The sequence below is a fragment of the Vigna umbellata genome, chromosome 6 (assembly GCF_029865625.1).
Source record: "Vigna umbellata cultivar VRB3 chromosome 6, Vumbellata_1.0, whole genome shotgun sequence".
In the NCBI taxonomy this organism is placed as follows: domain Eukaryota; kingdom Viridiplantae; phylum Streptophyta; class Magnoliopsida; order Fabales; family Fabaceae; genus Vigna; species Vigna umbellata.
This window is the reverse complement of record NC_142170.1, coordinates 38,170,104-38,184,132: the sequence shown is the minus strand read 5'-3', so window position 1 is coordinate 38,184,132 and position 14,029 is coordinate 38,170,104. Positions and strand designations below refer to the sequence as shown.

The window sequence follows — 14,029 nt, the reverse complement described above, 5'->3', positions numbered from 1 at the left end:
ATATCAGACGAATTCTTAAAGTATACAGTGCATTTATCACTTTCAAAAGTTACCTTGAGACCCTTGTCACATAATTGGCTTATACTTAGGAGATTGTGTTTGAGACCTTCAACATATAGAACGTCTTTTATTGTCAAGGTGTTTCCTCCTCCAATATCTCCGGTTCCAATGATTCTACCTTTGTTGTTATCCCCATATGTTACAAATCCTTGCTTCTTTTTCTCAAATGAGATGAACCTTTTGTTGTCACCAGTCATGTGTCTTGAACAACCACTGTCAAGATACCACAATGACTTCTTTAACTTAGTAGGTTCCTGCAAAACAAGTTGGGCAAGAATTTAGTTCTTCAATCTTATTATGGGTACTTGGGGTTAGTTCATACAATCAAGCATCATTTCATAACTTTAACCCATGCATATTTCCCATTTGGAATTCCAAAATGTTTGATGTTGCATTTGTTTGACGTATGACCATGCTTCATGCAATAAAAACAACAAACATCATGCACTTTATTTTTCACAAAAGTCCCTTTTTCAACCCAAACTCTACGAGTCTCTTAATTTTAGACATTTTGTGATGATGCATGTTCTTACTATCATTATTGCTTCTTTTAAAAGTAGTTTTAGCATTTGAGTTAGACTTAGAAACCTTTGCAAGTAGATTTTCAAGAATGTCAATATCAAACATATGACTCTTACAAGATAAAAATTCAACAGGTTGTTCATTTGCACTAGACTCAGACAATTTAGTTTCTAGATTACTAACTTTATTTCTTAATACCACTTCTTCATCTAAAGCTTTCTCATATTTAATTTGCAAATCCTTAAAATTATTTTTTAGAATTTTATGAGCAACATCTAGTTTTTCAGATTCATTTAATAATTCAAGAAATGCCTTTTGTAAATCAAATTCATCACTTGACTCAAAACTAGAGTCACTTACTTGGCTTCCAGCATCTTCTGAGTCTGCCATTAAACATAGATTTGCTTCCTCATCTGATTCACTATCGCTTGAAGAACTAGAAGCATTTTCCTCCCATGCTATATAGGCTTTCTTTTTCTTGGGAAATCTTCTTTCTTTCTTTTCTTCACTTTTCTTGTTCTTAGGACAATCAGTCTTCACATGTCCTCTTTCTCCGCATCCATAGCACTTGATGCTTGATGGTGAACCTTGATTTTCTTTTCTTTCTTCACATTACTTATATTTTCCTTTTGCTCTCATGATTTTGCAAACTTCTTTATCATGAGGCTCATGTTCTCTTCATCATTGGAATCATCATCTTCAATTTTTCTTGAACTTTTTCCCTTAGAAATTTCAGATTTGAAGGCAAGCGTCTTTCTTTTGCCTTGATCCTCTTCTGCAGTTAGTCTTTTCAACTCAAGCTTGTGATCACGAAGCTTTCCAAAGAGAATCGCCATTGACATCTGAGTGAGGTTTTGAGACTCCGAGATGGCAGTCACCTTTGGTTGCCAAGACCTGTCCAATGATTTCAATATTTTTACATTCAATTCATCAGTGTCAAAAGTGTTACCCAATCCTGTCAAGTGGTTCACAATGTGAGTGAAGCGCTTTTGAACATCTGAAATGGTTACTCCAGGCTGCATTCTGAACATTTCATACTCCTGGATGAGCGTGTTCTTTCTTGCGCGTTTCACGTCATTTGTACCTTCATGTGTGACTCTGAGGACCTCCCACATTTCCTGTGTTGTCTTACAAATTGAAATTCTATAGAATTCATCAAGTACAACAGCAGATGAAATAATATTACGATCCTTAATATCAAATTTGGCTCTTCTATTTTCCTCAGCAGTCCAGTTAAATTATGATTTTTCTACTTCTACACCATCAATAGTACTTTTTGGAATATAAGGACCATTTTGTACAGCTTCCTAGATGCCTTTGTCAACAGACCCCATAAATATTTCCATTCTGACTTTTCAGAATGCATAATTATCACCAGTAAAAAGTGGTGGTCTGTTGATAGAAGCACCTTCGGCATACACTTGAGTTTGATGATCGGCCATTTTCGCAAAAGTTTGAAAGAATATCAAAGCAAGCTCTGATACCAATTGTCGGTATCAGGACAACCGGTATCGTAGAGTCGCGCAGCGGAATAAAATAAGCGGAAAGCGTGTTTGGTCACAACTTAAGTTAATATGGTCCGGTTTTATAAAATTAGTTTTCTTAGAGAAAATTTATCGAACAGTTGATGTGCAGAAAATGTAAAGAGTGTAGGAAGTAGAAAAATTCAACATAGAATTTTTATCCTGGTTCAAATCAAAAGATTCTACGTCCAGTTGTTAAATCACTATAAAAAGTGATTAACGTTTTCACTAAAAATCAGTTTCACAGATTTACAATAGAGTGAATGAAACATAAAGATAAAACCTTCCTTCGACGAACGAACCGGAAGGGTGCTTCCTTCGACCAACGAACCAAAAGATAACAACCACACTTTCCCTCGACCAACGAACCGGAACAATGTAGTCAGAATCTTCCTTTGACAAACGAATTGGAAGAACAATAGCGTTGCCAATTCGAAAAGAACCGCTCCGACCTTTGACACAAAAAGCGCGAGCTTCTCATATTCACGAGTGTCGCGACTGGGATCGCAACGGGACAGCGAGCCGAAAACAAACGGTTTGAGAAAAGATTTTGGGAGTCGCCACCATAATTTATTCTAGAAAAACTATGGAAAACCATAAAATAAGACATGGTCTGTGAAAACTAGATTTTAGGTTCGGGAATCGGTTACGAGTAAGGAAGGTATTATTAGCATCCTACTACGCCTGCCTAAAAGCAGTACCTTTAATTAAATGTATAAAGTTGACATGGTTTTTCAAAATATTTAATTTTCCCTAAAAAATAATGATATAAAGAAACTAACAAGAAACCAAAAAAATATTTTTTGTTTTATGAACCCGACAAGGATTGACCTTGCTCCTACGTATATCCATTTATGATGGACAATCACGGATCACGTAGTTCTTTATCTAGAAAAAGGTTTGAGTTTGTTTAAAACTGATTATGGATTGTTTGAGATTTTTTTAAAAGTGAACCAGCAAGGATTTGGTTTAACACGATTGACATTTTTTATTTTTAAGATCTTGTATTTTTTTTTATTTCAAGAATGGTGGGAAAAAGAAAAGAAACTGACCATAGGCCAACGAGTACTTATATTCCAAAATTTATGATTTTAAAAACATATGTTATTTGTGTGTAGTAAAAAAAATAATACCTTTAGAAAGACCTTCAACGAAAAGAGAAAAAGAAAGGTGCAGAGATGACATACCTTTTCAGCTTTCAATACTTCCCTAGTTCTTCCTTGATAATTTCTGTTGGCAGAGTTCCTCTAGCGTGAGAACTTACTTTTCTCTGTACTCTTCCGTACTCTTTCTATATCTATTATTTCAGAGTATTTCTCTCTACTTTTTTTTCGTCCCCTTTTTTTCTATCACAGGGTGCATATTTCTATACACACATTGTAATATTATGGTAATCTTACCTTAGTTGAGAATTAATTGACAATGAACAAAATAGGGAAAGAAATTGTCTTGGTTGCCAGAAAACAAATCAAATAATATTCAAGACATTGATTATAATTATTCTCAAAAAATATATTTTTCCATTTTAAAAGCAACTGACGCAACAAATTATATTAATATACTATTTTAATTACTGCTTATAATTATTGGCATAATATTGATTCAAATTATTACCATATTAAACTAACATTTCAAAAATATTGTGTCTGGTATTATAGTTATTATTTTATCCTTTTTACCCACCATTAATTATTATTCTTTTATTCTTTATTTTTATTTATTTACTTACCCGAACGAAATTGGGTGTTGACAACGAGACTAGACAATGCAATGAACCAGCTTTTTAGAACTTTCTCAGTTACATTGTATTCTTAAAAAGCTCAGAGTTAACCCTTTAAGGTTTTAAAAACAACTATATATAGACAATTGGTCTGAAGTGAAAAGACAGATTACAACTGCCAGTGATAATTGATTATTGTTAGTGATAATCGATTATTTAAGTTTGTTACAGGGTTTTTCAAAAAGTGATAATCGATTATTCTGAGGAACAGTCGATTATTCCAGGGACTTGTGCAGTTCTCATCAAGACCAGTGATAAATCGATTATTTGGAGTAATAATCGATTATTCCTGAGCAAAATGGTTTTTCAAGAAGGCTCATGATAATCGATTATTCTACCATATAATCGATTATATATGTAACTAACTTAAAGATATGAGATTTCTAAGTGTTTACAAGTTGAAATCTTTCCTAATACATTTGCAAACTACGAAAGTGCTTTTAAAACAATTATAACTTGATTCTTCGAGTTTTATCACTTGCAGCATCATCAAAATCTTTTATCTTCAAAGTACCAATGCTCCTCATTGGTAACAAGAAGTTGACTTCTGGAGAGCTGGTAGCCTTTAGATGTGAAGTCATACTTTAGTCTACTTTGTAGGGTTCATAGTGAAACTTGAGCTTGTACAATGTGACAAAGCATATGGCTTTAAGAGAAACATTCCCAGAATGTTCTTGTACTCTCACAATGTCTTTTTCTAGGATGCAGTAACATATCTTTCAGCCTTATTGATCTGGACGAATATAAAGAAACAAAATATACAAGCATTGATGTACTTTATCATACATGCATTAAATGTTTTGAACGTTGATAAGCGTTAGATAATATAGCGTGTTCAAGACATTTTTTATTTGTCATTTCATTCATAAATGCATTGTTTGGTTAAGACATATAACGCGTATAATCATCATATGGTATAAACATAAGATGGTTTTTCAAAGGCTATAGCGTTTAGTGATTATTCATCAAACGATTTTTTATTTAGAAAACTTTGTTTGATATAACACTGTATTAAATAAAAACTTCTTTTAAATTTAGTGTTATATAAGAGATAAACTTCTATTTTCATAAGATGCTAGCTTGTTTTTCTCATATAATCTAAAGATGAATTCAAAGAGAAATAATTTCTTTTAGACATCTTTTAGATGTTGTTTATGATTTTCTAATTCATTTAGACAGCTTGATCTAGAAAACGTTATTTACAAACTTTTCTTCAAACGTTAGACGCCATTGCTTTAAACAACTTTTCACACGCAAAAATATTTCATTTAACGCTTTTTGTTAAACTTGAAAACTTGGGTTGCTTACACGATCTATTCTCTAGACGATCTTGTTTTAATAACAAAGCTTCCCCGACAAAGTTCACCTCCGGTACAACTGCGCAGAGTTACCTTTCACCACCTTTCATCGAGTCACCACACACAACCATTTATTTATGTTTCTAAACAAGCACATATATATTAACATATCAACACAATCATACTAAATAACATTTACTCCACAATTTAGACTCATATAAAATACTACATCACATACAAACAAAAAGACAAGAAAAGAAAATCAAGAATAAAAAAATATAAGCTCCCTTTACCTCTTACTCGTTGCTTCTCTTTCAAATTTACTCAGTCACGTTCTTTCTCGCCCAAAGGTAACAATAATTCACTCGTTTAGTAAGTATATTTATGGGTTTCATTCTCACTTTTAAAACCCTAAATACTCTTAAAAGATTTTAGGTGATCTTCTAAAAATAATAAAATATTATATATATCTTATCCTACCTTTTTGTTTTATGTTTCTTTGAAAATCTCTTTAAATTTCTTTTATATAACGAAAATCTCATACATAATAAATTTATATCCTTTTAATGAATTCGTTTAAGAAATAATCCTCGTATATAACTTTTTATATTAGAATAATTATTTTATATATCTTATATTATAGTAACCATTTTATATATTTTTTAAATAAGAAAATCTCTTCAATGATTAGTAAACCACAAGGCATAACTTGTAGTCTCTTATGGGTAATGTGTTATGTTTTCATTTTCGCTATATAAGAACCTGAGTTCAATGAAATAAACATTGAATTCCTACACTAATATATCTAATCACTTACACTCATCCAAGTCTAAGTGTTTACATATATTATGATATAATAAAAATATGATAAACCAATAAAATTATTCATTATTTTAACCTTAAGTAGGCATTGATGTTAAAATAAAAATAATATATATATATATATATATATATATATATCAAATTAATGTTTATATGTGATTAATAAATAAACAGTAATTTTTTGGATTAAAAAAATATCCCCCACGAAATAAACTAAGAAAAAACTAAACATCTATAAAACATTTACTATGATACCACTACACCATATGCGCTTGGCTAAGGCCTATCATTCAATGATTAAATATAATAAAATATGCTATTAATAATTATTCGATCTTAGCATGTTCAAATATGCTTTTATTTTCTTCTCTTATCTTTTCATAATTTAAAAAAAAAATCATTTTAAAATGTTTTCTCTTAAATTTTAGTTAATGCTTTCTTTTCATAATAATTATCATTTCTTTTCGAAAAGTTCATTTTAAATGTTGATTAATTAAATTATTTCTTAATACTACCATAAACGGATATGTTAAGTTTAGGATTTAATTGGATAGAAATAGAAGAAACAAAACAAGTATACTTTTAAAAAGTTTATGAAAAATTCTAAAATACAACGACTAAAATCATAAAATCAGAAGAGAAAAATCTATTTCAAGATTTGAAAATTAGAACTAGACCATAACTTTAATATAAAAAATTGTAATATTCAATAACCAATTGTTAGCTATGTTATTTTTTGTTTTAACTATAACTAAATAATATTTACCCTCTAGAAGTTAGTCTATAAGTAGAAAAAATATTTCAAATTTATCTTGTGAGTTAGTAAAATATTAACATAGATATTAAACTAAATATTTTCTTATAGTTTTGTTCTCAACACTTAAAATGACTATTGTTTTTATGAAAAGAAGGACCCACATTACTTATAATATAAAGAAATTCTCCCATTTTGTATACACATGTCATATTCTTAAGTTATTCTTGAGAATATCTTAAAATAATATATAATGATTTCAAAAGAAAAAGAAAATAAAATATCAAAATACTAAAAATAATTATTATATATATCGACACGACAAAAACATATTACATCTTTAAACACCAAAATATACTATAACCACACACAATGTACTGTAAAGCCCAACTATTATTGTATGCAATCTTCATTATTAATTGTATTTTCTTATAAAAAATATAGACACACAAAGGTTATCTTTCCCACTAATAAATTAAAGGTTTAATGTTTCTTTATTTCTTTATTTTTGCCTAAAATTTTAAATAGGTTTTCTTTTTTTTCGGCATCTCAATCGGGTTCTTATTTTTGTAAAAGTGAATTAAATAAAGGTTTTTCGTTAGATTGATCAAACGCCGTTAAGGAGAGTGCTAGGTAGCATACTGACAGTGTAGTTTTTTATTACGTGGCATTAAAAACGTGACTGAATTATATTTTTTTAATTTTTGAATTAAAAAATGAAGTGTAGAGAGTGAAACACGTTTTTAAGTAAGGGCAAAGTTGGAAATGAAATAAAATTAAGTGTTGAGAGCCCCATTGTCCTCTGCAATTGCAAAATCGAAATGAAATTGGGGAAGTTGAGGTTTAGGGTTTGTGGGAGAAAAGAAAAGTGCGATCTTCTTTCCAACGCGCCACCGAAGGGTCCCTCGCCGACGTGAAGCTTCAGAAAGTTCTCGTTTTCGACGGCGAGGTGAAAATAGCGGACTTCGGGCTCACCAAGGAGAAGGGGGAGAAACAAGGGAAATGCGAAATCAGGGGAACGTCGTTGTTTATGTTGCCGGAATTGGTGAACGACAATGAATATGAGCCGTCGGCGGATATTTGGGCCTTGGGATGCGCCGTCGTGGAGATGGTGATCGGAAAACCCGCGTGGGATGTTAGCAACGATTCAGTATTTGGTCATTGATGATTCGGATTAGAGTGGGAGAAGAATTGCCAAAGATTCCAGAAGAATTGTCGGAAGAGGGGTAGGACTTTTTGGAGAAGTGCTTTGTTAAGGATCCAAGAACAGGTGGAGCACTGAGATGCTTCTGAAGCACCCTTTCACCAAAGTTGACTCATTGCCGTCGCCGAGGACCCACTTCGATTTTCCTGACTGGGCTTCTATCGTAATGGCTTCGGTCCCGTCCTCCATGGATTCCGATGAGCACTCTGGGTGGTCGAGTTCTCCGGAGAGTCGTCTCCTGCAGCACCAATAAGACACTAGAGAATTGGTCAGAATTGGATGGTTGGATCGGCGTTATAGGTGAAGTTCTTGGAAGTGTTGCTGGTTCTGTGATTACAAACAAAATCCATCACATTCGTTCATTCTTTTTAATTCATTAGTTTGTGAATTAAGGAGGCACATGATACAATTACTTCCGCCACCTTTGACAAAGTGTAAATATATTTTGTTCGGAATGTCAAGTCGATTTTGAATCATTGTGAATAATATTCTTTTCTCCCACAGACCCTAAACCTGAACTTCCCCTAATTTCATTTTGATTTCGCCATTGCAGAGGACAATGGAGCTTTTAACACTTAATTTTATTTCATTTCCAACTTTGCCCTTACTTAAAAATGTGTTTCCACTCTGTACACTTCATTTTGTAATTCAAAAATTAACAAACTACAACTCATTCACATTTTTAATGTCACGTAATAAAAAACTACACTGTCAGCATGCCACATAACACTTTCCTTAACGGTGTTTGATCAATTTGACAGAAAGTCTTTATTTGATTCAATTTTACAAAAATAAGGACCCAATTGAAACGCAGAAAAAGAAGGAGACCTATTTGAGATTATGGGCGAAAATAGGAATCTAAAGAAACATTAAACCTAAAATTAAATGATAGTTCAAAGAAATTTAGAACACTAAGTACTTTAAAGTTTGTTATGAATAATAATCATAATTCGAAGAAATTTAGAATAATACGTAAGCATTACTCTTATAAGTAACTTTTTAAAAATTAAATAATCGGTTAATTCTATGATTTTATTACACCAATCAATTAGATTGAGTATACAGGTATGATTTTAACCTACATAGATTTGTATGAAGAAAATTTATACAAGAAAAAGTACGAGGTTAATATATCCATAAAAGTCCAACGAACAAAGGGTAGCTCATGAATTTTTTTAAGGTACAAAACTTTCTTTCCAAAACGTTTACTTAAAACATATACATAGAAAAATGAATTTGTTATGTTTTTGTTATTCAATTAAATAGAGTAAAATATCTATTACATATAATGACACCTTATGAAATATAAAAAACTCATCAGAAGAAAATAATTATATAAAGATAGTTTAATTCTACAATTCATTCATAGTTAAATTGTTCATTTGTTATCATATAATTACCATTCAATTAATTCTTAAATATGTATATGAATTAACCAAACAAGTCAATTAACTCATTAAAATTTTTACTCATTCCAAGTTATATGAATGAAGTTATACGTTAAAACTTACATATTTCAAATATATACATATGAAGTTTTACTTTACAAGTATGTATGCACGGGAAGATGTCATGGTTTAGTAAATTAAACACAGATCATATTCAGTAAGGCATGGTCAAGCCAATGACATGCAAACACTACAGCTAGTGAAACCTGTGAATTTTATTTGAGGGTCAACTCGGTTATAAACCAATCAATATATAAGATGGCTTTATTAAAAACAACATGGTGCAATGAAGAAAGAAGTAATATGGTTCAAGTGCATGATGTATGGCCAAACAAGGAAAAAAGAAAATAACTTTATCTCATCAATTATGAGTGTAGACCGTGAGGTTTATCATTAATAGCACCGAACCAGACTACAAATATAAAAATTATGTAATAAAAATATTTTGACATCCACCAAACACAAATCAACAATAAATAATAGAGACTATAACAATCCACGGTCAACTCCAACAAAAACATGGCATATGCACCTCAACAAAACACACAAGGCAAGTCAGAATCAGAATCGCAAGACCGAAATAACACTCTCAAGTGGTAGCAACATGACCAGAAAACATGCCTCATAACAACAAAATCACTGTATTTACTATTGCTATATAAAAGTATAAATATTCTTTTGATCACAATTATTTCTTAATAAAATTGATTGTTCTTTAAATTTTAACCACTTTTAACTAAATCTGAATATCATTATTATTGTTTATCCAAACATTATCTTAAATGTTCTCAAATAAAACATTGTATTTATTATCATTCAACAAAATATTGTGTTTGACATTATGAGACTAAGTATTTATATGTGTCATTATCTCGGATTATAAGACAAAAAGAGTCTTCACAACTTATACCTTGTTTTACTATACACTTTATCAAAACCAAATGTTAGGTTAGGATTACATTTTACATAAATATTTATTATACATATCCAAATAAATAAATAAAAACATTAAATAATATTAAAATAAAAGATTTATTAAAATATATGACTTTAACACCTGAATTCAGCGTTGTTAAAATCAATTTTCAAACTGAAACTTATTTTAATTATAAACAATAATAAATTTATAGATTAATTTTTTTAATTACTGTGAGTTATATTTATAATTAAATAAATAAATATGTTATAAATATTGTAACAGAAAATCAAACATAACACTAGTCATACAAATTTATTAAGCAAAATAAAAAATTATCATTTTGTTTGTATAAAAAAACGTGATTTTTTTTTAAGTAATGTTTTATTAAATCTACAAGTAAATTTAAAAACAAAACTTCATAATGAACGTTGTGCATTATTTTATGTATCTTTAATTTATCTTTATTAAAATACTATTTTAATATTTTAATGGATAAAATTAAGGTTTAATACCTCTTTTGGTCCCTCGAAAGGGGCCAAATGTTCGATTGTGTCCTACGTTTTTTTAGAAGTTCAATGTGGTCCCAACTTTTGTAAAAAGTGTGCAATTAAATCCTTTTTGGTAACGGCGTTAATTTTTTAACGGGTCAGCTGACAGGGTGGATTGAAGTTTGCTACGTGGCTGTGTGAGGGTAATACGTGGCTGTGTGAGGGTAATACGTCGCTGTGAGAGGGTAAACGTGTGTATATTACTGTGGTTAAGAAATCAGAGGTTAGGGTTTGCTAATTTGGGATTTATCATTGTGGAGGAAGTGTGTTGAAATCTGAAGCGCGAATTGGAAACCGCAAATCTGAAGCGCAAATTGGAAACCGCAAATCAGGTTAGGGTTTATGTTTGATAATTTTATGAAATGTAGTTGTTGTATATGTTATCACTGTTGTCGCTTTATAGGGGGTTTAAGTAGGGGTGAAAAGTTGTCTTGTTTTGATGGTTGATAGTGGTCCCATAGATATTAGTTTAACTTAAATTAGTGGTCCCCGTTTGCATTTGCAGGGTTCGGGTAGGGATGTGTAATGACATGTTTCAGGTTGTGGTCCATCACGGTGGGACCTTGATCAAAGAAGTCCCCTTTAAGTATATGGGCGGGGAGATAGTTTATTGGGACGTAGATCCCGATAAATGGTGTTATTTTGGAGTATTAGGTTCACTTAAAGATCTGGGTTACATGGAAGTAAAAGAATTATATTACAATATCCAACATGTTTTACATAAGCTTGATGATGATAAAGGAGCTATGAACATGATGAAGGTGGCTAATTATTTGGGGAAAGTGAACCTCTATGTTGTGCATGGGGTGGACGAACCAGCTATTGTAGAAAATGATGAGAATGAGATTTTGTACCTACGTGAAGGTCCAGCACAGAGTGGTGAGGGTAGTGGCGTTGGAGGAGAAGCACATGTTGAGGGTGACAAGGAGGATGCTGAGAATGAAAATGTTTGGGAGGATGACAAGGAGGATGCAGAAGATGTTGAGGTTGTAGTGGAGGTTGACAATGAGGACAGAGTTGAGTTTCAAAGTGAAGAAGTAGTGGAAGTGGATAATGTGAATGAAGTTGAGCTTGAAAATGATGAATTAGTGGAAGTGGACATTGAGGATGGAAGGGAGGTTGAAAGTGAAGAAGAATTGGAAGTGGACATTGAGGATGGAGGGGAGGTTCATACTGAAGAAGAATTGGAAGTGGACGTGGACAGTGATGATGAACCAGGATGGATGATCTGAGTGGTGATGAATATGTGGATGCAGACAATGATCAAGAAACCCAACAACAATGCAGGGGTTTGTCAGATGATGATTCGGAGTCTGATATGCTTGTAACTCCTGAAAACAGTACAAGTGAGGAGGATGACAACGAGGATAGAGTATCTGTGGGTGGTTTCTCAAAATATGCAAAACAGAAGTCCATGGCAGATTACAAGTAGGAAGTGGGCACCATTTTCAATGGGAAGGAAGACTTTAAGGATGCTATTAGAAGGTATGTTGTTCATGTTGGGAGGGATCTAAAATTTGTGAAGAATGATAACCGTAGGGTGAGGGTGCGCTGCATGGGTGGCCAAGGTAAGTGCCCATGGGTAGCTTACTGTGGGTACTTGCCATCACGCAAAATTTGGCAATTAAGGAAGATAATTGATACTCACGGTTGTAGTAGGCAACTTAACATCAAACTAATGAATGCTCACTGGTTGAGTCAAGAAATAGATAGGTCTTTAGTTGACAATCCTAATTTAAGGGTGAATGATATTCGTACTAAAGCATTAAGAAAATGGAATACAAATGTGTCAATATCCAAGGCACGAAGGGCAAAGTTAATTGTCACAAGACAGCTTGAAGGAGATTTCAAAGAACAGTATAAAAGAATATACGACTATGGACATGAGCTGTTGAGGTGTAACCCAGGTTCAACAGTGCAGATTAAAGTTGACTCTCATAATGGTGACCCAATCTTCCAAAGAATGTATGTTTGTCTGAAAGCTTGTAATGATAGCTTCATCAGTTGTAGGCCCATTATATGTTTAGACGGATGTTTTTTGAAAGGTTATTACAAGGGGGAACTGCTCACTATTGTTGGTAGGGACCCAAACGATCAAATGCTACCCCTTGCCTATGCAGTAGTAGAAGTGGAGAACAAAGACAGCTGGACATGGTTTTTGCAATTATTAATTCTAAACCTCGGGGGTAGTCAAGTATGTGGGGGGTGCACGTGGATGTCAGACCAACAAAAGGTAAATATACTACTTATATTCAATTTTAGTTAAAGCTTTGTTAAAGGATCTTGTTTTATGACTAAAATTAATTGTGCAGGGGTTGGTCCCAGCTATCCAAGAGCTTCTGCCTGGGGCAGAACAAAGATTCTGTCTGAGGCACCTGTATGCAAACTTTAGGAAAAGGTTTGGTGGTCAAATTTTAAAAAATCTGATGTGGAGAGCTGCCACAAGCACATATCCACAGGCTTGGGAGAGAGAGATGCTAAAAATTAAAGAAGTCAATATTGAAGCATATAAATACCTCATAGGCATTCCCCTGAGGTAACCCATTAGCCATTACATACAATTTAGTGTCCCTGATGCATTGTAACCCATTTGAGAAATGTTTTGTGCAACAGGTTTTGGTCAAGATCTCGCTTCACAGGTCAAGCAATGACTGATACACTAGATAACAACATCAGTGAAGCTTTCAACAGTGTTCTTATTCATTCAAGAGGAAAACCTATTATCACCATGATGGAGGATATTAGAGTTTATCTCATGAAAAGGTGGGCCACCAATAGAACCAAGGTGGCATCCATGGACTTCACAATATGCCCAAAGATAAAGAAGAGACTTGAGAAGGAATGTACTCTGTCAAGATTTTGGGTGCCAAGGTAATCTTATCAATTTATTTTATATACATGTTGTTATTTATCTACATTTTTGATGTGCTTCATTTCTTTCAGCTGGTCTGCACGAAAGATTTTTGAGGTTAGACATACTTCATCAGTTGGGAACAAGTTCACACTGGACCTGGACACAAAGGAGTGTAGCTGCAGAAACTGGATGATTAGTGCCATCCCATGCTGTCATGCAATTGCAGCAATGAACTTCTCCAACGTTGATCCACAAAGTTTTGTCCCCACTGTGTTCACAAGATCCACCTATGAATAG

General features: G+C 32.6%; 1 protein-coding gene and 1 pseudogene across 1 annotated transcript; both read left to right on the top strand.

Annotated features, from left to right (window-relative positions):
• Positions 1-4,401: 4,401 nt before the first annotated feature.
• LOC124846139 (mitogen-activated protein kinase kinase kinase 20 pseudogene) lies at positions 4,402-8,343 on the top strand (annotated as a pseudogene).
• A 3,281-nt stretch (positions 8,344-11,624) lies between these two features.
• LOC148197398 (uncharacterized) lies at positions 11,625-14,029 on the top strand. Its single transcript, XM_088093680.1, has 6 exons — positions 11,625-12,003; positions 12,135-12,256; positions 12,338-13,072; positions 13,191-13,414; positions 13,492-13,749; positions 13,822-14,029. Exons 1-6 carry the CDS (start codon positions 11,625-11,627, stop codon positions 14,027-14,029), a joined length of 1,926 nt encoding a protein of 641 aa, XP_087949806.1.